This window comes from Molossus molossus, unplaced genomic scaffold (genome assembly GCF_014108415.1).
Source record: "Molossus molossus isolate mMolMol1 unplaced genomic scaffold, mMolMol1.p scaffold_m16_p_13, whole genome shotgun sequence".
NCBI lineage: Eukaryota > Metazoa > Chordata > Mammalia > Chiroptera > Molossidae > Molossus > Molossus molossus.
Window position 1 is genome coordinate 58,742,521 of NW_023425348.1, and position 22,003 is coordinate 58,764,523.

Consider the following 22,003-nt stretch of genomic DNA (forward strand, 5'->3'; position numbering starts at 1 on the left):
CCCAGGCTCCAGTGGGGCTCATGTTCAGGGGAGGCCAGAACTGGACAAACTCAATAGCACTGCGAGCCCACACCTGAATGTAGAACTTGGCCTGGGAATCCGTGTCAGGACCCTGGCAAATAAAATCAGGCCTGAGGACAAGGCTGGGGAGTATCAAATACCAAATGAAGCAAACTGATGTGCTCCTAAAGGCTGAGCTGGATACATATGGAAACAACAAAGCTCTCGAACCTTCCTGGAAAAGAGACCACACCACATCTGCCAGTGAAACGGAAATCGTCTGCCTGCTGCTCCTGTCCACAGAGTGACTTTTTCTTTTTCTTTTTCTCTTTTCTTTCTTTCTTTCTTTCTTTCTTTCTTTCTTTCTTTCTTTCTTTCTTTCTTTCTTTCTTTCTTTCTTTCTTTCTTCTTTTCCTTCATTCCTTCCTATTCCTTATGGTCCATTTTTAGACTAGAATTGTCTGCCAGTGTCCCTATTCTAAGTGACATGGAAAATCCTAATCCTGCAAGTTCTTTACCAAAATGGAGATTTTTTTAATCTTTGATTTGAAAACACTATAAAATAAACAGCACTGAAGAAAAGTTTATTGATGTGCTTTCATCTAATTGGCATGGTGGGACTTTTGTTAATAGCCCCTCTCAGAGGCAGACTTTTGCTTTGATAATAACATTCGTGCTTCTTGCTATTCAATGCTCACGGAACTACCTTACCCAGTTTACGTGGATTCACAAAGCAAACTGACTCTCTGCCAGCTGCACTGGAAATTTGGTATGCTCAATCCATCGACTTCCTGTAAGAAACAAAGTCCAAGTCTGAGTCTGTGGACAGTGGGTTCTACCTGCATGAGGACCCGAGTGAAGGGCTTGGCTGCTCCGAGTGAAGGTGGGACGCTGACCTCAACCTGGCTGGGAAGCCACTGTCCCCACGCGGTGCAGTGACTTGTCAACTTCTAATCTGGACCAACATATATGGATAGAGAACAAAAAGGAAATACATAACTTATCTCTCACTAAGTATTCATGAACCAAAAATAAATTCTATGTCTATGTTATATTTACACAATTAGAAAAAAAATCTAAAATGAGATGGTAAAGTCATAAAAACTTTGTTTAAGCCCCACTGCAGATAAAATGAAGTGATCCCTATGATTGTCATTCTTAATTTCCAAGGGTTTTTAGAGCCAAACTTGGCTAATAAATAGAATAAGCTGCTTATGCGCAGAATTTAGATTCAAATACAGCATCACTGTTTGGCCGGACGAAGGGGCGTTCGCAATCAGATCATTCCTGAACAGCCTTTCATTCTCGAGAACATGGCTAGCAGTAACTGCACCCCAGTACTGAAGCAGAGCTGGAGCCAAAACAAAGTGTTCATACACACATGTATTTTGCATAAATAAATGAAATAACAAGACATAAAAATGACTCAGATCCGGCAACTGTGAGGCAAGCCCACACGAGTCGAAACAGATGACTTTTGTTCATGTAGTTTTCGTACAACAGTTTCACATTAGTCAGAAGTGATAAAAAATACCATTTATATCCAGTGCTTATAACACTTACGAAACAACATCTGTGAGTGTGTGTGTTTTTTGTTGTTTTTTTTGTTTTGTTTTGTTATTTTTTTTTTTACTATAAGCGAAATCAAGTTTCAGTCCTATAGAACAGTCCTTTCTCCTCCACCAGCCCAGAATATTATTTTGGCATGGTCATAAAACAAACAAAATTAACCTACTTCTCTAAATGTTTGCCTTTGTGCAAAATTAATTACATACATTACAATGCTAGCCATACATCACTCTACCTACGCAACGAAATAAAAAAGGAGAGAGAGAGGGCAAAGCAAAGGTAGCAGAGGATGAGAAAAATCACAAGAATGAACTGAGGAGAGGTATATGTTCAAAAGAAATCAGTAAGACAATAATAAATACTTTTTTTTGTTTTTTTTTTAGAAAAATGACCTCCTCCTCATTTGAAATAAATGTACAAAAACAAAGTTCCAATCCCCAACCAATATGAGAACAAAACATTCCTATCAGTACCTTGTTCAGCTTATAGAGAGCACTCCCAGCTAAGGACCTAGCCGGCGCTATCTCGGCCTGACCTATTTACTGCTATTAGGTATGGCCTTGAGCACTCTTTAAATAAATAGAAAGGTACACTACTTTCTTCCAAGTGACAAAATGGCTCAAGAAATCTGATGGGGCCGTTCCTATGTCCTGGCGATCAGATTCTGGGTTGTCCTGTGACGTGAACTGTCCCATTCGCAGACATCCTCCCACTGAGCCGCTCTGGGTGAGGCCCCCTCCCCCGAAAGGCAATCAGTCCTGGTCTCAGGAAGGTTAAAATGGCATGGCCGAGCTCCCTGTAATGAGGGGATGGGGAATAAGACCTCACTCTGCCTCCCAGCCCCTCAGCTCATCTCCCGAAACCCTGGTGTGACAAGTGTGGTTAATCTTGCTCCCACAGAGGCGGCCCCGCATGGCCACAGACAGAGGGCAAGGCAGCGGACCCCTGCTGCCCCAGGAGTGATCAGTTCCCAGCGTTAACAGTAGGAACATCCCCTATAGGGAATGTGTTTCCCCTCCTTCTCCTTCCCTGTGCTTTTCTGTCATTCTCTGGATGTATCATGACTATCTGCCTCTGTCTTTCCTTTGGGGCTGTCATGCGGCTTCTGGCATCGTGAGGGTTTCGCAAAGAACTCCCCAAATGTGCCAGATGGGACAGGCAACTTAGTGTAAAGATGCCAGCCCATGACAGAGTCACTGCAGCCTCCTCCAAGGCCTGCAGCCTTGGGCTTTAGGCTTGGCTGCGGGGCTCAGCTGCCTGGAAGTCACCGCCGCTGACCCTCGCTGCGGATTGGCACTCAGGGAAAACGCCACTGAGGCAGATCCTACCACTTGCTGCTGAGCTGACTCGGGGAAATTCTGGCAAAAGATTCAAGGTCACAGCAAACCTCAGGGGCATAGCTGTTGAACTGTAAGACTCTGCACCTGTATCCCAACGCACAGCCCTACAGCCAGATACACTCGTGTCTAAATCTACGAGATGGGTGTCGGATAGTACCGTGTGTCAGAAATGCTTCCGGATGCCCTGGGGACAGGAAGTCACTATGTACATCTTCTGTATCTATCAGGAGAAGGAGGTGAAAAGGGCTAAAAAGTTCTTTGGGGAAGGACGGTGAAAAACAAGAATTATTAAATTAATGCCACCAACAAATTTTTAAAATAAATAGTAAGTGGACCCTTGACATTCTGGAATGAATAAATTATTTAAGAGAAAATGTGTTAAGACTGAATGTCAGGGTTAAAGGCCAAGGGACAATGGATGTAGTGAGAGGTGGTCTCAGGCAGGGAAGACCACCGTGTCGGTATCTGCTGTGGTGGTCGCTCGGGTGTGCAAACGCCACACCATGTCGCACACTGATGGCACGTCAAGAGGCAAACAGGATTGGGTACATGCACTGTGGCAACCTTGTTCGTTCCTTACAATATCTTGTCTCCAGATTCCTGAGTACTTTACCATTTTCTGGAAAAAAAAAAGTATGGTTTGCTATTTTATTTTAAGATGTCAAAGATTGTCTAAGACTTTGCAGTGTCTCCTTTAAGACTTTCAAAATATTAAGATTCAAAAGTGATGAGAAAGTTTGGCACATTCAAAGTTGAGCTCTACACGTGGACACGTGGAATTCTGAGGCCGTTCGGATCTGCCCTACCCCAGCTGCACACGCCGTGGGCTTGCTCTGTCTCACAATAGGAAATCCTCACAATATGAAATCCTAAAATAATTCAGAATAAAAACACATTCACAACCTGTAGGCCGGCACAGCATACCTGAGTGAGAATGTTTAACCCCATCTAAAACAGTAACTTAAACCTTTATCAACATCCAAAAGAAAAAAAAAAAGTAAGACAAAAATATAAGACTTGTAAGACAGCTATGGGTTGAGATAAGTTTTCAAGTCCTGGTGTCTCATATTTAATATGTCTTCACCTAAATTAAAAAAACAACAACAACAATAACAATAACGACAAAAAACTCAAGTTCATGAAAAATCAGGGAAAACTTAATCTGTCTCACACTTTACAAAACAATTAAGACCATTCTGCTGATGTAATAGTGGAGCCACAAATGCATGCGGGCTCTTTAAGAACTCTTGTTGGGGGAGGGGAGGTGAAATGTCAGAGTACTTTAATTCAGCAAACAAACACTCCTCAGTTGGCACTGACAGCTTCTGGGGCTTCATTTTCGCTGCTATAGTCTGATTTGGGGTCATCTTCATAGTCGTCATACATTTCCATCTCATCCTCTCCATTGATCATTTCGTTGCCAGCGAGGCTGCCGCCGTCCGTCTTCATGCCGTAAGTGCTCTGGATGACCGGGAGGCTGGGCTCTGGGCTGGCGGAGGTGCTAGAGCAGTCAGATGTCATCTGAGGTGATGGTGTGGTCGTTGCCATAGTAATAGCACCAGGATACACAACACCTGTTCCTGTGGTGATTGGAATCTGAGGCTGTTGCCTGTATAGATTCAAAAAAATAAAATAAAACAGTGGGAAAATGTGTGTGTGGGGGTGTGTTTTATATTTATATATATTTATTCTTCTGGGTGGCATTGAGATTGGTCTTGTTTGACATTCTAAGCAAATGACAGTTTGTGACAAAGGTGTTCCCTGGAGGAGTCCTGAAAATCTCCCTGATGCTATGGTTGGGGTTAACCAATTCAATGGAGCAATTTATTGACGGTTTTGCAACCTAAAAGCAGGGTACTTATAACATTGCGAATTTGGCAAAGCTTGGATAACACTTGGTATTTGGAACAAATGTTGTAGTTAATTCTATAAAGTTACATGTGAGATCATTTTTAGACTCTCCCAGAACATTTAAAAAAATAGACTGGTAACATGAGACCCACTATACTGACCCCGTTAAAGTGGGGTTGTCTTCACCTTGGTCTGAGATCAAGATGAGAACGGATCTGGTAGGTCCCGAAGAGTCAGCTCTAACAAAGCATATATTTAGTATCCGTGCAAATATCTATTTCCTTCCGCGGCAGAACTTGTAGGGAAGCTCCTTCAAGGAGCTTCTCTTTTCATAATTAAGGAAGGGTCGCCTTGGATACCGCATTCCCGAGGCCCTGGCTGGAGCTGGGGCTGGAGGAGTCAGGACTGCAGAGTGGTGACCCAGTAACACATGGGTGCCTCATCCTAGATCCCAGCAGGTGCCACAGCCCGGTCACAACACGTCATTCCGTCATCGTGTTACTCCAGTGCAGACAAACTTACAGGCAGGAGACATGCCATCTGGCTCTCAATTGCCCTTAAGCAGGGGTGGGGAAACTTTTCTGCCGAGGGCCACTTGGATACTTATAACATCATTCGTGGCCAGACAAAATTATCAACTTAAAAATCATCCTACTGTAGTTGGTCAGGCTACTTTGGTGAGGCGTGTGACGTTAGCCGGTATAGATTTCGAGGGCCTTATATGGCCCGCGGGCTGGACGTTCCCCATCCATAACAGGTCAGAAGAATTAAAGACCTATTACCTAGCTCAGAAACTATGCCTGAAACAATATTCTCATGGATGCAATAATCACCAAGTGTTAATCTTTATGGGCAGTGATGATGATTTAAATTTATTTAAAAATGTCATTGTAACTATCTTTTCTAAACCTCAGTTTTCATATATTTATAAAAGCTGGAGTCAGGGGAGTCTTGGAAGGTCCTTTCAACTTCTAATATGGATGCCTTCAGGCCAGTCCATCGCTTAAATGATTCTCATCGACCCTCTACATCTTCACTGACACTTTCTGTCCACCCCAGTCCCAAAGGGAAATACCCGGAGTCGATGAAGAATTAGCTTGGTTACCAGCTATTTGACATGTCCAGAGGAGCATACTTTTCTCAAAAAGGCCTGCATGCCTCCCTCCTGGTGGAAGCAGAAGCGATGAACATGGCCTAGAGTCTCTCTGTGAAATATCTGATGATGCTACCTTTAACTAACTCTTTCATTCACCAGAAGGCATAATAACACTCCCTTACCTATGATGAATATAATATATAAAACATTCCCACATAGGTTAATTACCTCTTTCAATTCATATGGCAAACCCATGAGACATTATTATGCCCACTTTTCAGATGAAGAACATAAGGCCTGACGGCCCTGGATTGAGTAACCAGCAGAGTGGGAACGGGACCCTAGGTCACCTGACCTGATTCCATCACTCTTTCCTTTATAGATATTCAATATACACATGCACCATGCTCAACATCTCATAAAAACCCCTGACTCCTATCGATCCTGCCGTTACCCCATTGACACTAAGCACCTGTTATTGATCCACTTTCTGTGATGCTCATGGTGATTTTTTAAATGCCTGAAGGAAGAAGATGATAGAGAAATCTAAATCTATGCGTAGAAACATCTTATAAAATACTGGTTTTCCTCTCAAAGAACCACATTCTAAAAACATTATACTTCTGCTTCCTAAGTTTTGGGCAAATTAACACAAATTGAATTTCACGCTAACCTGCCCGAGGCAGTGAATGTCTCATTAAACATTTCACTGAATTTGGATAACTGCAATAAAAATTATTTTGCCTTAATCAGATAATGAGTGTAGAGTATAATTCTTTGCTGCAACAGGAACCCATTTTGCAGATTCCCCAATTTGGTAAACTAAGCTATACTCCTCACTCTCCATACCACACACACGAGCTAGTGGATAGGACACTTGATTTTCACAAAAGACATTTTCTTTTCACCAAGAATAGATGCTCATTTTCACAGTATTTTTAACTCAAAATATCAAAATTTAGCTCTGGGAAATAAAATTTGAATTTGGCTTCTAGAATTGCTGGGGACAATTCTTAGTTGCTTTCACATTCTCTTCTTTAATCCTAAAAATAAGCATGAAAGATAAATATTATGTCCCCTCTTTTACAGATGAAGTAACCAGGTAAGTCTCAGAGAGTTTAAGTTGTTTGTCCAAGGCCACACAAATGCCACAGCCAGGAGCTGAACCCTTCCTATGTCACAAATTCTCTCCTGGATAACAGCTTGGGGCAAAAAAGGCAACCTCTCACTACCAGGAAACACTTGGCAATCGGAATCCGAATCAAATTCTTTTGAACTGGAGTTCACGTGTCTAACAGTATCTGGACACTAAGCTGGTAATGGGACACTAAAAACAAAGCAACAGACAAATAAAACGCCTGTGCATCTTATTTTCTGGAGCTCGACACAGATGACATTCAAAAACCTGAGTGGTTGAGTGACATCTAACAATGTCATCCACTGACCCACCTACGTCCTGCCTGGCCATTCCCCTCATTCCTTAAAGATGTTAGCTCCTAGCTCACTGTTGCTCTCTCTCTCACCTACCTAATTCTTTTTATTTTTATTTTTTTTATATCCTCACCCAAGGACATTTTTCCATTTTTTGTTCAGATAGAGTAGAAGGAAGAGAGAGAGAGAGAAACATCGACATGAAAGGGACACATCGAGTGGCTGCCACCCACACGACCCAACCAGGGCTGGGGACAAACTGCAATCGAGGTACGTGCCCTTAGCGGGACCGTGGCCAAAGGGGCCTTTCAGGATGCGGCCTCCCAGTCCCTCTCTGACATCCACTCCCTCCTCACCTACTCATTCGGCTCCTCCCATGCTGGCCTCCCTCCTCACCTACTCATTCAGCTCCTCCCACGCTGGCCGCCTTCTTCCCCAACAAGCCAGCACAGCCTTTCCGCAGGACCTCTGCGTCGCTCTTCTCTCCGCCCAGTTCTCTCTGCCGTCCCTGGCTCCCTCACCTCCTCGGGTCTTTGTTCAAGTTGCATCTTCTCAGTGAGGCTCCCTAGAGCTACTCTGTCTGAAATTGCACTCCATCCTCTGGAACTCCCTATCCCCTTTCCTACTTTAATTTGTTATAAGGTACTTAGTACCATCTGCTACTTACTTATTCACCTGTTAATTGCTGGTCTGACTTCTCCCACTAGAATGGGAGCTTCGTGAGAATGGGCAATTTCACTGATATGGCCCCAGAGCTTCAACAATGCCTGGAACCTAGCAGGTGCTCAATAAACATCTGCTGAATACATGGAATGAATGAGTGAGTGAACAAACCAGTTAATGAGAGAGAAAACAGAGGGAAAAACTGTCAACCTATTTAGAAAAGAAAACATGCCATGAGACTAGATATATGGGAGAGAAGGTGGTGAAGAAGGGATGTCAATATAACCATCTCTAGATGCCTGAATCATTGTGTTTCTAACTTAGGAAAAGATTTGTTCTAGAAGAGAACAAAGAAAAGGATTAGAACCAACCTTCAAAGTAGCAAAAAGGCAGGTTAAGGCTCAGTTAAAAAAAAAAGAACTTTCGCCCCGCCGGTGTGGCTCAGTGGTCGAGGGTTGACCCATGCACCAAGGGTTTGATTCCTGGTCAGGGCACATGCCCAGGTTGTGGGCCAAATCCCCAGTGGGAGGCATGCAGGAGGCAGCTAAATCAATGTTCTCTCTCATTGATGTTTCTATCTCTCTCTCCCTCTCCCTTCCTCTCTCTCTAAAATCAATAAAGAAATTTAAAAAAAGAGAAAGAAGAACCTTCTAGCATTAGGAGATATTTCACAAAGAAACTACCTTCCTTGAGAAGGCATGAGCTCTCTAGCCCAAAAGAGTTTGAGCACAAGGGAGGATTCTTACAATGGCTGGCTGCTTGAACTCTAGGACTTCTGAGACCCTCCTAAGTTACCATTGATTCTAAGGATGCAAAATCCTAGGCTCACTGTCACATTTGAATTCCTGTTGTCACTGTCATTACAAAAAAAGACTGAAACATTAAGTGCATGGAGCTAATTATAGCTGAAGACACCTAGCCTTCAAGGGTTTCCAAAATATTGCTCCACCCTATCTATCTTACTTTTCTTTACTTATCTTACTGCCAGGGAAATTCCTAGCTTTCTTCTTTATTACTGAACATTTCCACATCCCCTGCCCCCAAGTGTTCATGTTCTCCTTCATGATGAAATAAAAATCTTTTGCCCTACTTTCTACCAGGCTGGCCCTACCCAAACCTCAAGTCCCTTTCCTCAGGAATGACCTGTGGTTGGCTCTAATGTATAACAATCTCCCCTCCTCTAAGCTTTATTTGCTCTTTCTATAAAATCAAAAATTTTACTTCATTATACATCCTGTGCAGCACTAGGCAATGCATTCTGTGCGTGTGCGTGCGCGCGCACTCGTGTGTGTGTGTGTGTGTGTGTGTGTGTATAACAAACTATCATTTGCTAACCTATTCATGTATGTGTCTGACTTCTCGGAGTATCCTCTGAAAGCTCAGAGAATTAATGCCTCATGTACTATATCAATTTAGTACAGTGCTTGGCACAGAGCTGGCTTCAAATCAACCCTTACCAATTGACTGACTAATCAATTAGCAAAATGGAAAATCCAGCCAGCATGCTCAAGCTTTGTCTATAGGAAATTACTTTCCTAAAAAGCATTTTTCCTTCCTTTACAGATCAATTTCAAAGTCAAAATTCAAACACTGCAGATTTTGCAAACAGGAATAGCTGGTAAGCATTGGACTTTACAAATAATGAATGTGCACATTAAAGCCAAAGTTGCAGATGTTTGTGAAAGTATACACATGCAGCTTATATGAGCAGAGGGGGCTGAAAACCCTCACATCCCAGCCCAAGTAGAGAGCTGACCCTGACAGAATCCAAGCTGACCCTCACAGAGTCCAGCATAGCTGCGTGGTTTCCACGTCACAAGAATATTTCTGGAGTATAGTCTAGCTTTGCCAACTGCAAAGGAACTACATATTTATTTTGGCAAAGCCCTCTGGTTTGCTGATCCTTCAGACCTTTACAGCATCTATAAATGAAGGCAATGAAGTCTGTTTCATTAGGAGATAAGCCTACACATTTCACATCTCTGTTGTCAATCATGCAGTAAGAAATGGAAATAAGAGCAATCTTTTTACCTTACTTATTAGGGATTCGAATCCAGCTTTCTTTACAGATGGTGGATACCGAAAATAAGTAAGGCTAGTCCATGCTCATCAATTATACTTATAAGTGTTTCGTAGGTTTGATTAGACCTCTTTACAATTAAGATCAAAAAGGCAAATGTTCAAAACACTTATAGCATGAGGTAGTACAGTGTAATTCTTTATAATATAGAATATATACCTGGCCCATAGCATTATTTTTCTAGAATAATGATGTTTACTCTAATTTGGGACTTACTATCTGCCAGAGACTGTTCTAAGCACTTTAGACATATTAGGTTACTCAGTCTTCAGAAGGGTTCAATGTTGTAGGTAAAATGGTCATCTCCATTCTATATATAAGTCAAATGAAACACAGAGAGTTTGAATAAGTTTCCCAAGGGCAAGTGGAGAGTTTGTAGGCATAAAGATAGCTATGCATTCGTCCCTGGAGCCAGGAAGAAGCACATTAGTATTGGAGCTGGAATAGTCTAGCTCCAGAGTTGATGTTCTCAACCACTACACTACACAACCTCTAAACAATCTGTAGGCTCTAACTGCGAGGTACGTGTAATAGTGGAAAGGACATATGTTTCACATTCATATGAGCCTGGTTTAAGTCTCAGCTCTGCAATGTGCTGGCTGTGTGGCCTTGGACAAGTTACTGAACATCTCTGAACCTTGTGTTTTCCAACCCCACTGTGAGGATTTTATAAATCTGTTGCATTTGCAATGGTCTGTATAATTCATTGAACATACTATGTAGCATAGGGTAAGTAGTCAATAGTTCACCATTATTATTATTATTTATTATTATTATTTTTTTTATTCTCACCCAAGGACATTTTTCCATTTTTTGTTCAGATAGAGCGGGAGGGAGAGAGAGGAAGAGAGAGAGAGAGAGAAACATCGATGTGAAGGGACACATCGAGCGGCTGCCACCCGCACGACCAACCAGGGCCAGGGACAAACTGCAACCGAGGTACATGCCCTTAGCGGGAACCGAACCCGGGTCTCTCTGTACCACAGGCCGACACTCCAACTGCTGAGACAAACTGGCCAGGGCTATTATTATTATTATTCAAAAATATCACCAAATTTAATATCTCATAGTATCTGCATAATCTTCTCTTAGTTCACAGTAAATTGTCGAATGGGTTTCAAATAAATGGAAGGGCATTTGGCCATGGTTCTTTGGGAAAAGACAACATTGTAGCTCTATGTACCCTAATAAATATCATTTCAACCTTAATAGTAGTCTTATCAGAATTATTACAAAATTCTGATACTTAACCTGTCAACCAAGAGGGTTAAATCCAAGGTAAGAGCTAACTTTGCTCCACATCACATTATTGATAAATTCATTTCATAACAGCTAAGTAGGAAAAAAAAATCTAACTCACTGAACTAATTGTATCATCAGTAAAATGCATGGCCCTGTTGAGCAAAATTTTATTGGCTTGAAAGTTGTGTATGTCTTTTCAAACTCAGCTATAAATATTGATTTTACCCTCATACCCTCAAGAAGTCAATAGCAATGTTTGAATTTCTTATTTGTTTTTCCCTCTTGTAACAACTTCACATCTAATAAAGACCAATTTCCAAAGACGAACCCCAGGGAGTTAATAACCTATCAAATACAACTACCTAAAAGAGAATACAATTCTTTAAGTGGAAATAACACCTGGCTTTATGTAGCAGGTATTACCAAGTTGGGCAGGAGAAAACATCAGCACTGAGGACTAGAGAATGAGACACCCAGTGGTCACTGCCTGCACATCTGTAGCTCCATTCCCAGCCTACAATGACCCTTCCACAAAGAACCTCCTCCACCACCCAAATCAGGGGCCTTACTCTCTGAGTTTCAAAGCTCCTCTCATGCCACTGTGCACCACAGCCAACCATCTTAGCTTCCCTAGTTTCTAGGAGCTCTCCCTCACGGCTGTGCCAAAATAGGGCTGCGAGGCTTACTTTGAGGCCGTGTGGTAAGGACAATTCCTCAGTTATCTGGCACAACAGAGGCAGAGATCTGGATTTAAACCTTTGCTCCTTCTCACCATTCAGCCGCCATAGGGCCTCTGGAAGTCTCCATTTGTTTATCTTTTTAGAGGACTATGTGATGTGTATATCTAAAACACCTACAATTTACAGTAGACAACAAAAGGCACATGTTTAGTTTTTTTCTATTTTACAAGCATTGTTATGTGCTGAGATATTTTGATCCACAGCTGTTTCAATGTACCGTCTGGTAAAGGGAACTGCATCTCCTGTTTTCAAATAAGTACCAGGGAACTAAAATGGCACCTTTGCTAGCCTCCCAGACTATGGTGAGAGAGACTCATTATGTAGCACCAGACATGCAGGGGACATGATTGAGAGAAGGGTGGACATCACAGAGGATCTTAAATATAAACGTTTGATTCTTTATTCAGAAGAGATTATATAGAGTCGCAGAGACATATTAACATGATTAAAAGAAAACAGTTATCACACAGTCTTAAATTTGTGTTTTGTTACATATGACTATACTTCCTAAAGTACACTATGAATTGGTATTTTTCATAAATCCTCTAATTAGCACGTGAATGGATCAGTTATACTGCGTTCTACTTTTGGTGTTAAAAGCATTATTTTTAAAAATGCAAACATTTAGAATGCAGGAGAATCTGATAATACCATTTTGCATGTCTACATCTGTTAATAGATTAGGATCCTTACATAACAAAGTGGCTTAAATCTCTCTTTACCTAAAAAAGGTTCTGCCACAGTGAAAAGAAATTCATTGATTATTTAGTGTGATATAATATATAGTTTTACTATGACGGTAAATCCATATTTAATAGAAATGATGATAGGGATTCATCTTTATTGGTATTGTACTAACTCAGCACTAAATAAAGTACTTTAAAAAAAATCTTCATCAGAGGATATTCTTTCATTGATTTTCAGAAAGTGTAGAAGGGAGGGAGAGAGAAACACTGATGTGAGAGAGACACATCTATTGGTTGCCTCGTGCATGCACCCCAGCCAGGGTGGGGGATCAAACCTGCCACCCAGGTATGTGCCCTTGACCAGGAATCAAACATGAGACCCTTTGGTTCGAAGACTGATGCTCTAACCACTGACGCTCTGACCTACACCAGCCAGGACTACAAAGTATTTTTAAAACATTGCCTCATTGAATCCTCTCAACAATCATGAGATAAGTACTATAATTTTTTTCATTTCACACATGAGAAAAGAGAAGCTTAGAGAAGCTAAATCACTGCCCAAGTATGTGGCACAGTCAGGGTTAGAACCTCCCAGACACCAAAGCCCTGTTCCCCCCCAGAACACTCTCCTGGACTATACAGATCCGTGCCAGCCTGCTTGATTGGCCTTTTTGTTATTGTTTTTATTCTGACTGTTTATTATTCCGAATTAATTTTATGCTTTTAAATACATGATATTAAAACAAACTTTTTGTTCCATGAGGTTGTTTTTTGAGAGTCCTTAATACTAACTAGCTCTTTACTTCACCTTTAAGAGATATCTTTCCTCTCATCTCCCTGACCTAGCACAGCCCAGCTCCTCCATCTCCCTGACCTAGCACAGCCCAGCTCCTCCATCTCCCTGACCTAGCACAGCCCAGCTCCTTCATCTCCCTGACCTAGCACAGCCCAGCTCCTCCATCTCCCTGACCTAGCACAGCCCAGCTCCTCCATCTCCCTGACCTAGCACAGCCCCAGCTCCTCTCACCTCCCTGACCTAGCACAGCCCAGCTCCTCCATCTCCCTGACCTAGCACAGCCCAGCTCCTCCATCTCCCTGACCTAGCACAGCCCAGCTCCTCCATCTCCCTGACCTAGCACAGCCCAGCTCCTCCATCTCCCTGACCTAGCACAGCCCAGCTCCTCCATCTCCCTGACCTAGCACAGCCCAGCTCCTCCATCTCCCTGACCTAGCACAGCCCAGCTCCTCCATCTCCCTGACCTAGCACAGCCCCAGCTCCTCCATCTCCCTGACCTAGCACAGCCCAGCTCCTCCATCTCCCTGACCTAGCACAGCCCAGCTCCTCCATCTCCCTGACCTAGCACAGCCCAGCTCCTCCATCTCCCTGACCTAGCACAGCCCCAGCTCCTCCATCTCCCTGACCTAGCACAGCCCAGACTCCTCCATCTCCTGACCAGCCAGCCCAGCTCCTCCATCTCCCTGACCTAGCACAGCCCAGCTCCTCCATCTCCCTGACCTAGCACAGCCCAGCTCCTCCATCTCCCTGACCTAGCACAGCCCAGCTCCTCCATCTCCCTGACCTAGCACAGCCCAGCTCCTCTCCTCTCCCTGACCTAGCACAGCCCAGCTCCTCCATCTCCCTGACCTAGCACAGCCCCAGCTCCTCCATCTCCCTGACCTAGCACAGCCCAGCTCCTCCATCTCCCTGACCTAGCACAGCCCAGCTCCTCCATCTCCCTGACCTAGCACAGCCCAGCTCCTCCATCTCCCTGACCTAGCACAGCCCAAGCTCCTCTCATCTCCCTGACCTAGCACAGCCCAGCTCCTCCATCTCCCTGACCTAGCACCGCCCAGCTCCTCCATCTCCCTGACCTAGCACAGCCCAGCTCCTCCATCTCCCTGACCTAGCACAGCCCAGCTCCTCCATCTCCCTGACCTAGCACAGCCCAGCTCCTCTCATCTCCCTGACCTAGCACAGCCCAGCTCCTCCATCTCCCTGACCCAGCACAGCCCAGCTCCTCTCATCTCCCTGACCTAGCACAGCCCCAGCTCTCTGTCCGGTTGACAGCGAACACAGCTTCCTTTTCCTTCCTCTACTTTTCCCTCTCTAGCTCTACCCCAAATGTCTTCCCAACCTGATCCCAGCGGCCTCAGGCCAGCACTCCAGCCCGGGCCCACCGCACCCTCCCCCTGTGCTTCTAGGTCCGGGTGTGCTGGAACCTGCAGGCATCTGCATCCCCACTTATCCTGACTACTGTGGTTACAAGGGGCCTCTTTTGAATGCAGACAGCCAGTCAGCCAAGTCGAAATTTATACCAGAAATCTATTACCTAATTTTTAAACAAAATGACATGAAATCAGACTTGAAGATATCAAAAACATGTCTAGTTTTTGATTTAAGCAAGAAAATCCACATTGTTACTGTTTCCACCACAGAATAATTTACTGCAACAGGAGTTCTGGATCTCATGCCAAAAATGAGGTCCTCTAACCAATGTCAAGGCCAATTATCTTGTGGTCGATCCCACAACAAAAGCAGACTATTGTGATTAGAGTCAGAAGCACCACCCAGAGAAGCTGGAAAGCTTCTGGGGATTTCTTACGTTTAGTTTTTATTTTTTCCTCCCTGTGTGTCTGCTGAAATAAACTACCAGAAACGTTGTGTGTGGGCACTGAGTGTCTTAGGTTAGATGGGGCGACAATGACAGGGTGACCGGTTGGGAGTGACCTTCGTAGGTTTGGCGTTGAGCAGGAGCCCTGCTGCAAGGCTGGCCGCCCGCAACCCCGCAAAGATGACCACAGCCAGGCCCCTGCAGTCGGTCACAACCTCCTCCCTCCCCTAATCGCCTCCCCAAACAAGCTGCCAGTGGCCACCCTGAGGTTTCTCCCTGGGCACGGGAAGCCCAGGGGCTGAGTTCGGGAGCACTTACCCCACGGTAAAGAACTGCCTCATCTCCTGTCTCCGAGACCTCATCAGTTGCTTATACTCCCCGATCCGGAGCTTCTTGCCGTCAACAATGCAGGTGCGCTTCGGTCGAGGTTTGTATTTATAGTTCGGGTACTTCTCTAAGTGGATTTTGCTTAGCCGGGCCTGCTCTTCATAATAAGGTTGCTTCTCTTGGTTGGACATGGATTTCCAGCGAGACCCTGGACATAAGAACAGGCTTAAGTACCCACGTGGCGAAGGCGACACAGTCCTGGCAAACACAGCCAGACCTTCCCCCTGCTGCACTCACCTGTGCCTGAGTGGCTCCTATCTCCACCTACCACTGAGCCTCACCACTAGGCTTTCAGACCAGAGAGCGAGGAATAATATCATATGTGATACATTATTATATTATCTCTCAATAATGTAAAGCCGGTGTTACAATAAGTGTCCTGTTTTAAAACATGTCTTTGCTGCTTACAGATCATCTCCCACACCAAAGTCTTTCCCCCACCCACCTGCCTCTCTCTCAAGAGGGCTAGAAACCCAGTCGTCCCTAAGCATCCTAAGGGTTCTCAGGAAAAGCTTTCTTGGTTCCAGAAGTTCAAACATCTCTCACTCCAAGTATCTTTAGCAAAGCTATCCTCTGATAAGATGTCAGCTGATATGATATCCTTCCATATATAAAAACCTACCGTGCCCACTGTCCCCCCTGGCCCAGGGTAATTAAAAAGACTCGACTCTACTGAAGAAGTTACAGCTTTAGGACCGGAAGGTACGGTTGGAACCATATATACCGTTTTCAAGTACTATAAACGTTCCTTCAAAGCTGTACCAGTGAAAGTACAAAATTTTTTAATACGGTTTATGCAGGAAGAAGGAAAAGTATTCACTCCTCTAATATTGTTTATAAAGAATTATCTAAACACTTGACGAAGAAGGGATGTGTTTTTTGACTTGTATCAAATTGCATTTGTGCGTCTCGCGGGTGAATAAAGCGGTCACAGCTGTGCTGACTGGAGGCTAGCTATTCTTCAGGGGAGATTTCTCATACATAAACAAATGGGGAAGTTGTACAAATATTCTCTGTGGCCAGCAATATCCTGGGCTGCCTCCACAGCACACCCATCCCTGCTCCTTCCTGACGCTGGGAGCCGGTCCGCGGGCCCGCAGGTAGGCTCCGCGGCGCGCGAGCCTCCAGCACGACGGCCCGGGAACAGAGGATTCTTGGTCTTCTCGTGCTTAAAAGTTTACATTTTAATGAATACACTTACTATGTTCTTAATAAATTTTTTTTCACAGAATGCATGCCAATAATATAGATTCCCCACAGCAGCCAAAATGGAAACAGAGAAGTTCTGTGCCCATCTGGGAGCTTACTCATACTGCCACTAAAACGGCAAAAAAAATTTTTTTCAGAGTTAGATATCAAACTTTAAGAACACGGAAACACTGCTTTTCTTCTGAATGCCTATTAATTAAAAAAAATTATATGCATTGGGAGCATTTTGGTCTGAAAGGTATTTAAATTAAAAGGAATGATACTCCTATGCGTATAGCTCTGACGCTCTAAAAATACATTTAATTGTAATGACATTTACTACCCATTGAGAAATTCGAATGAAAAATGAAAACAAAAGGAGAAATTTGTATCTTCATATTTCACCACTATTTGATCTCGTGTGTGTTTTAAATTTTCTTAGAGGTTGCTGCCTCAAAATGTCTCCAAATCAAGTTAAATTATTTATACAGTGACAAAACATGTGTATTTGTGTGTGTCCAGATCACTGATATTCACTCAGGTTAAATATTTATTGCTTTTGAACAAAAACATTTAAAAACTGAAAACCACAGTTTAAGTCTGTGATGTTTTTCGGCGGCTTCACCGGCTCCCTTTGAGATTCTGCCACATCCTGACAGCTTAAATAGAACAGTGCCTTCTGTGTTCCTTCTTTTTAAAGAGGAAACATGTTGACTGTAATGCTGCATGTTGAATAAAATATGTTCAATATGTTGAGCACAATAATTCCAAACTGCATAACGTGCCCCGGGCGAGCTACAGCTCGGGGCCGGGCTGCGTCCAGGAACGGGCGCCCGCCCTGGCCGCTCGTCGCGGGGCCTCTGCCCTGTGGCCCGGTGGCTCAGCTCAGGGCTCTGCATCTGAACCAGTCACATCTTATTACGGTAAATGCAGTTTTATTTTACAAGTTTTAAAGTCATCATTAGAGGCACTGTTCTCTACTGCATGAACCTCACACTCTTTGGGGGCTCACCCCTAAGTCTTGCAGAGGGATGGGCGCACCTGGAAATACTGAAGCGGAAAAGCTGCAGGATTGACGAGGGTGCCCAAGGTCTCATAACAACGTATGAATTTAAGAAGACTGAGTAAGGAAAGGAGATAAAGCTGGTCTCCCTGACGGCTGCGTAGCAGTCACCTCTCAGAGTTGCCAAATTCGCAGTATTAACACATCCTATAAATAGTTTTGTCTCTAAAAGAAGTTTTTAGTCAGTCCTGCCCTGGCACCTTGTGGATGTAATAACTCCCAAAGCTCAATGCCACAGGCGGGGGCAGGGGACGCAGAGGTGGTGACAAAGCCTCCCGTGGCAGCTTGCTGGGCCATATCGAACTTCTACAAACCAGTCTCCCTTCTGTGTCACATTGCGCCCTGCTTTCCACTCTTGGGACACTCATGGGGTAGAAGGCCGGCCGCAGTGGCTGCACTCACCTAAGATTTTGCTAATGTTGGAGTTATGCATGTCAGGGAAGGCCTGAAGGATTTTCCTCCTCTCGTCCTTCGCCCAAACCATGAATGCATTCATTGGTCGCTTGATGTGTGGCTCGCTGCTGGCCCGGCCGCGGGCATCCCTGTAGACTCGTGCTTCAGCCACAGTGGCACCTCCTGTTGGCCAACAATAATACTGCTGTAGTTTAGCTGCAGAGCCATTCATGGCTTTACTTCCTGTAATGTCAGGGCAGGAGGAACAAGATGGGTGCAGAGCATTATTATCTGGATCACGCAACACGGCCTGTCACCTGGTTCAACTTTCCCTAGGCCCTGCCCTTCTTTTTAAGTGACCTCTTGGAAGCAGAAGACAGGTTCAAATAATTCTGCAGGCCCTTCTGACATAGGCTTCCAAGACACACAGGGCAGAATTAATGTTGCCTGTTTTTATACACCTAGTGCATGTTTTAAAACAATCCATTGCAGGCAATGATGCATTATTTCTGCTGTCATCCTCTCTTTGAGAGCAGACCCCTGGCTATCATTCCTGCCTCATTTGCCAGTAACTGCGGCCACTCTAAACCGTTTCCCGCAAACAGGATTCTCTTGCACAGTCTTGTGCCTTGGCCGGTGCTATTCTCAGTGCCTGAAAGGCAACCCCTTTCCCCACCTCTTCACACTAAATCCCACTCAGCCTTCAAGGCCGATTCAACTGTGGTGCGTTTCATGCATTAATTCATTAATTGAGCAATTACTATGAGTTAGGATTTATGCCAGGTGCTAGGGATACAAAGTGACTAAAACAGCCCCTGCTTTTAAACAGCTCCAAGTTCAGAGAGGAGACAGACCCCACAAGACAACTGTCAGGGCGTGTGGTAAGTGCTTGTAATATTGAAGTAAACAGGATTCCAGAGGGCCCCAGACGGGACTGTCTCCTCTCCTAGGAGAGGTGTGTCTGAGCTGAGTCCTGGAGGAGGAATACAAAGCAGCATGTGAATAGGGAGAGGGTGGCTAGGACGGATGGAAAGGCTGCAAGGAACAGCATTTGCAGAGATGCTCCCAGGGCTGCATTCATTTTGCTTCTTTTACGCTGTATGCTCCAAAGTGATTACTTGTTTATGTGACTCTCTCTCTCTAATTTTTCTACTCCATCCCCAGGAATATGAGACCCCCTAAAGCTGGTGTTTATGTTCTACTCATTCTTGCATCCCCAGGATTTCCCACAGAGTAGATGCTCAATAAATATGTATTACGTAAAAGATGTTTTGGTTTCCAACTCGTGTGCAAAAGTAGTAGGTGAAAAGGCATGTGTTTTCAAGAGTCCTGATATATTTTTCTGCTCTTTAAGGGTAGTTCTTTAGCATCCCCCTACAAAACCACGTCTAAATTCCTGATATGATGTTGTCGTTTCTGGAAAGGTGACTAGTAACTACTAGACTGAAAGCTCCGTGAGGATATGGCTGGAACAGGCTGGTTCACTGCTGCATCCCTCGGTTCCAGGAAGGCGCTCGGCATGCAGAGTTTCAATTAGTAGAATACGTTAAATTAATGAATGACTGAGGAGATCGATTGAATGAGTGAACAGAGCTCTGGCTTGTTGTCACGCACCAGCATGGCACTGGTGTGTGCTTCACAACGTGGCGGCTGCCAAATGTCTCCCTGTAGGTTGAGCACTTCTCTATTAAATGTACTGTTGGATGGACGGCGAGCCAGGGCTCCTATTGCACAAAGCACAAAGCCTACTTCCAAAAGCTTAAAAGCAAAATATACGTTAAAGCAAACATTTCTACTTTTTGGAAAAAGTAAATCCTTTCAGCTCAGTGGAGTAATTATACAGGGACAACATGACCCAATCCATCTCCGGCTCTTCTCCTCTATTCCCAGATACCTTGATGATGTAGAAATTTGTTTGTGTCAGAGCTAGGAATGAATTAGAACATTAAAGTGCGCTATTATTTGGCAAACATAGCCATCATTTGTTGCAAACAAAAGACAGGATAAAAGGGCCGAATTGGATGATGGTGTTAATTCGTTTCCGAACGTGAAGGGAGGGTGGAGGGCCCACTTTCTGAAGACCATGCAAAAGTAACATATTTTATACACAGGCCTTCTTTTAGGACTACTAGACAGAATGATCCCTTACATGAAAAGACTCAGATCCCAAGATGCATAACTAATATGCTACCTTTTTGCCACCATACCCACAGTACATTAATTTCATTTAAAATGCACTGACCATACAGGATAAATTGATTTCACTTTATATGGGTTTGACAGCCATGTTTATTGTGCAGTGAAATGTAGTGTAGCTTCCAGCTGACAATATCCATCAACACAGGGCAATATGCTGACTGCTGGGCCAGATGAAGGCATACATTACTCTGGAAGTGAAACACACTCATTCAGACACGACAGTGTCTTCTCCTGAGGATCACCATGGTAATTTATGATGCCCTCAGTGCCATTACTTTACAACTGACATGGATTTGGCAATTTATATACTTGCATGCATACACATTAAAGAAGACAGGCTTGTAGAGAATTTTATATGCAAAAACAGATCCATATTATTCTAAGTTAACTACTGTGCCACAGGTGATTAACATTTGAGATCTGCTCTTATTGTCATAGCTTCCTCTCCACCTCTAACAAAACCAAAGAGCCAGCTTCCATTTATGCATTCACTTGAAAGATGTACTTTCATTGCAAATCGGATGTTTTCATCTCCGACAGGCTCATGGGGATCATGGTGGATTTTTAGACTCTGGTTTCAGTAGATCTTCTGTTCCATACCAACTGATGCCCCCAGATACATCACACAGACCCCCACCTCTCTCCCTCTCGGTCCATTCCAGGCTTCGCACACCCTCCCCACTCTCTTCTGTCTCACTAATCTTTCCCTTTTCCAAGGAAGAGCGTTCAGGTTCTACCCCACCAACTGCCCTCCATGACCTTGCCCCTTTTCCAATAGTACCTACGGGCTCATGACATGGACACTGAATTAATCACACAGCAGATCTCTAGAACTCACACGGAATGCTCTTGGGAATTAAGACAGTCAAGCAGAGTACAGAGTATAAAATTACAAATTAAGAAAGGGAAAATAGAAAACACTCTGGGTCAGGCACACCTCTCTTTTTTCTTGCTTTCTCTTCTCTCTTCCAAGGGGAGTAAACTAAAAAAAGAATGGGGACATTCTAAGCAAAGCTGGGAATGTGGTGTCTGTGAGCCAAGACTTGGAAGGAAGAGATTACCCAAGGAGACCAATGTCTGAAACCATTTTTAAACTGGATGTGATGTCTGATCAGAGTCAGAGTTTTAAGAAAATATTAAGAGGCCCCCAAACCAAAAGAATACTTAGAAAGTATCCTGTAATTTCCCCAAACTTTGCTTTATGAAACAAAATGGTTGGAGAATAATTGCTGCAACAGTAGAAGTACATATGACTGGGCACGTGTGTTCAATTCAAAAATTTTTAAATGGAGATTATGTATTATGAAAGCCTATTTAAACAGATAAGGAAAACCCTACAGAATACTATAAAATTGTTTTCAATAGGTCTGAATATCTGAAACCTAAAATCCACTTTCTTTTCTAATTAACTTTAAAATCTACATATCAAGTGTGACTTCATACTGCTTCATTCATTTTGCAAA

At 43.8% G+C, this 22,003-nt stretch overlaps 1 protein-coding gene across 29 annotated transcripts in view; it reads right to left on the reverse strand.

The window, feature by feature from the left end:
* Positions 1-1,588: 1,588 nt before the first annotated feature.
* Positions 1,589-22,003, reverse strand: part of SOX6 (SRY-box transcription factor 6) — a 509,394-nt gene continuing 488,979 nt past the window's right edge. For 22 of the 29 annotated variants that reach the window (XM_036260192.1, XM_036260193.1, XM_036260194.1 and 19 more), the window contains 3 exons: positions 18,351-18,584; positions 15,629-15,845; positions 1,589-4,518 (listed from right to left, as the gene is read on the reverse strand). In XM_036260192.1, the coding sequence (XP_036116085.1) occupies positions 4,215-4,518; positions 15,629-15,845; positions 18,351-18,584 (755 nt within the window). In that variant the 3' untranslated portion in view covers positions 1,589-4,214. Of the gene's footprint in view, positions 4,519-15,628; positions 15,846-18,350; positions 18,585-20,587; positions 20,729-22,003 lie in introns of those variants that run through there. The other 7 variants (XM_036260207.1, XM_036260206.1, XM_036260204.1 and 4 more) reach the window with 5 other exon arrangements.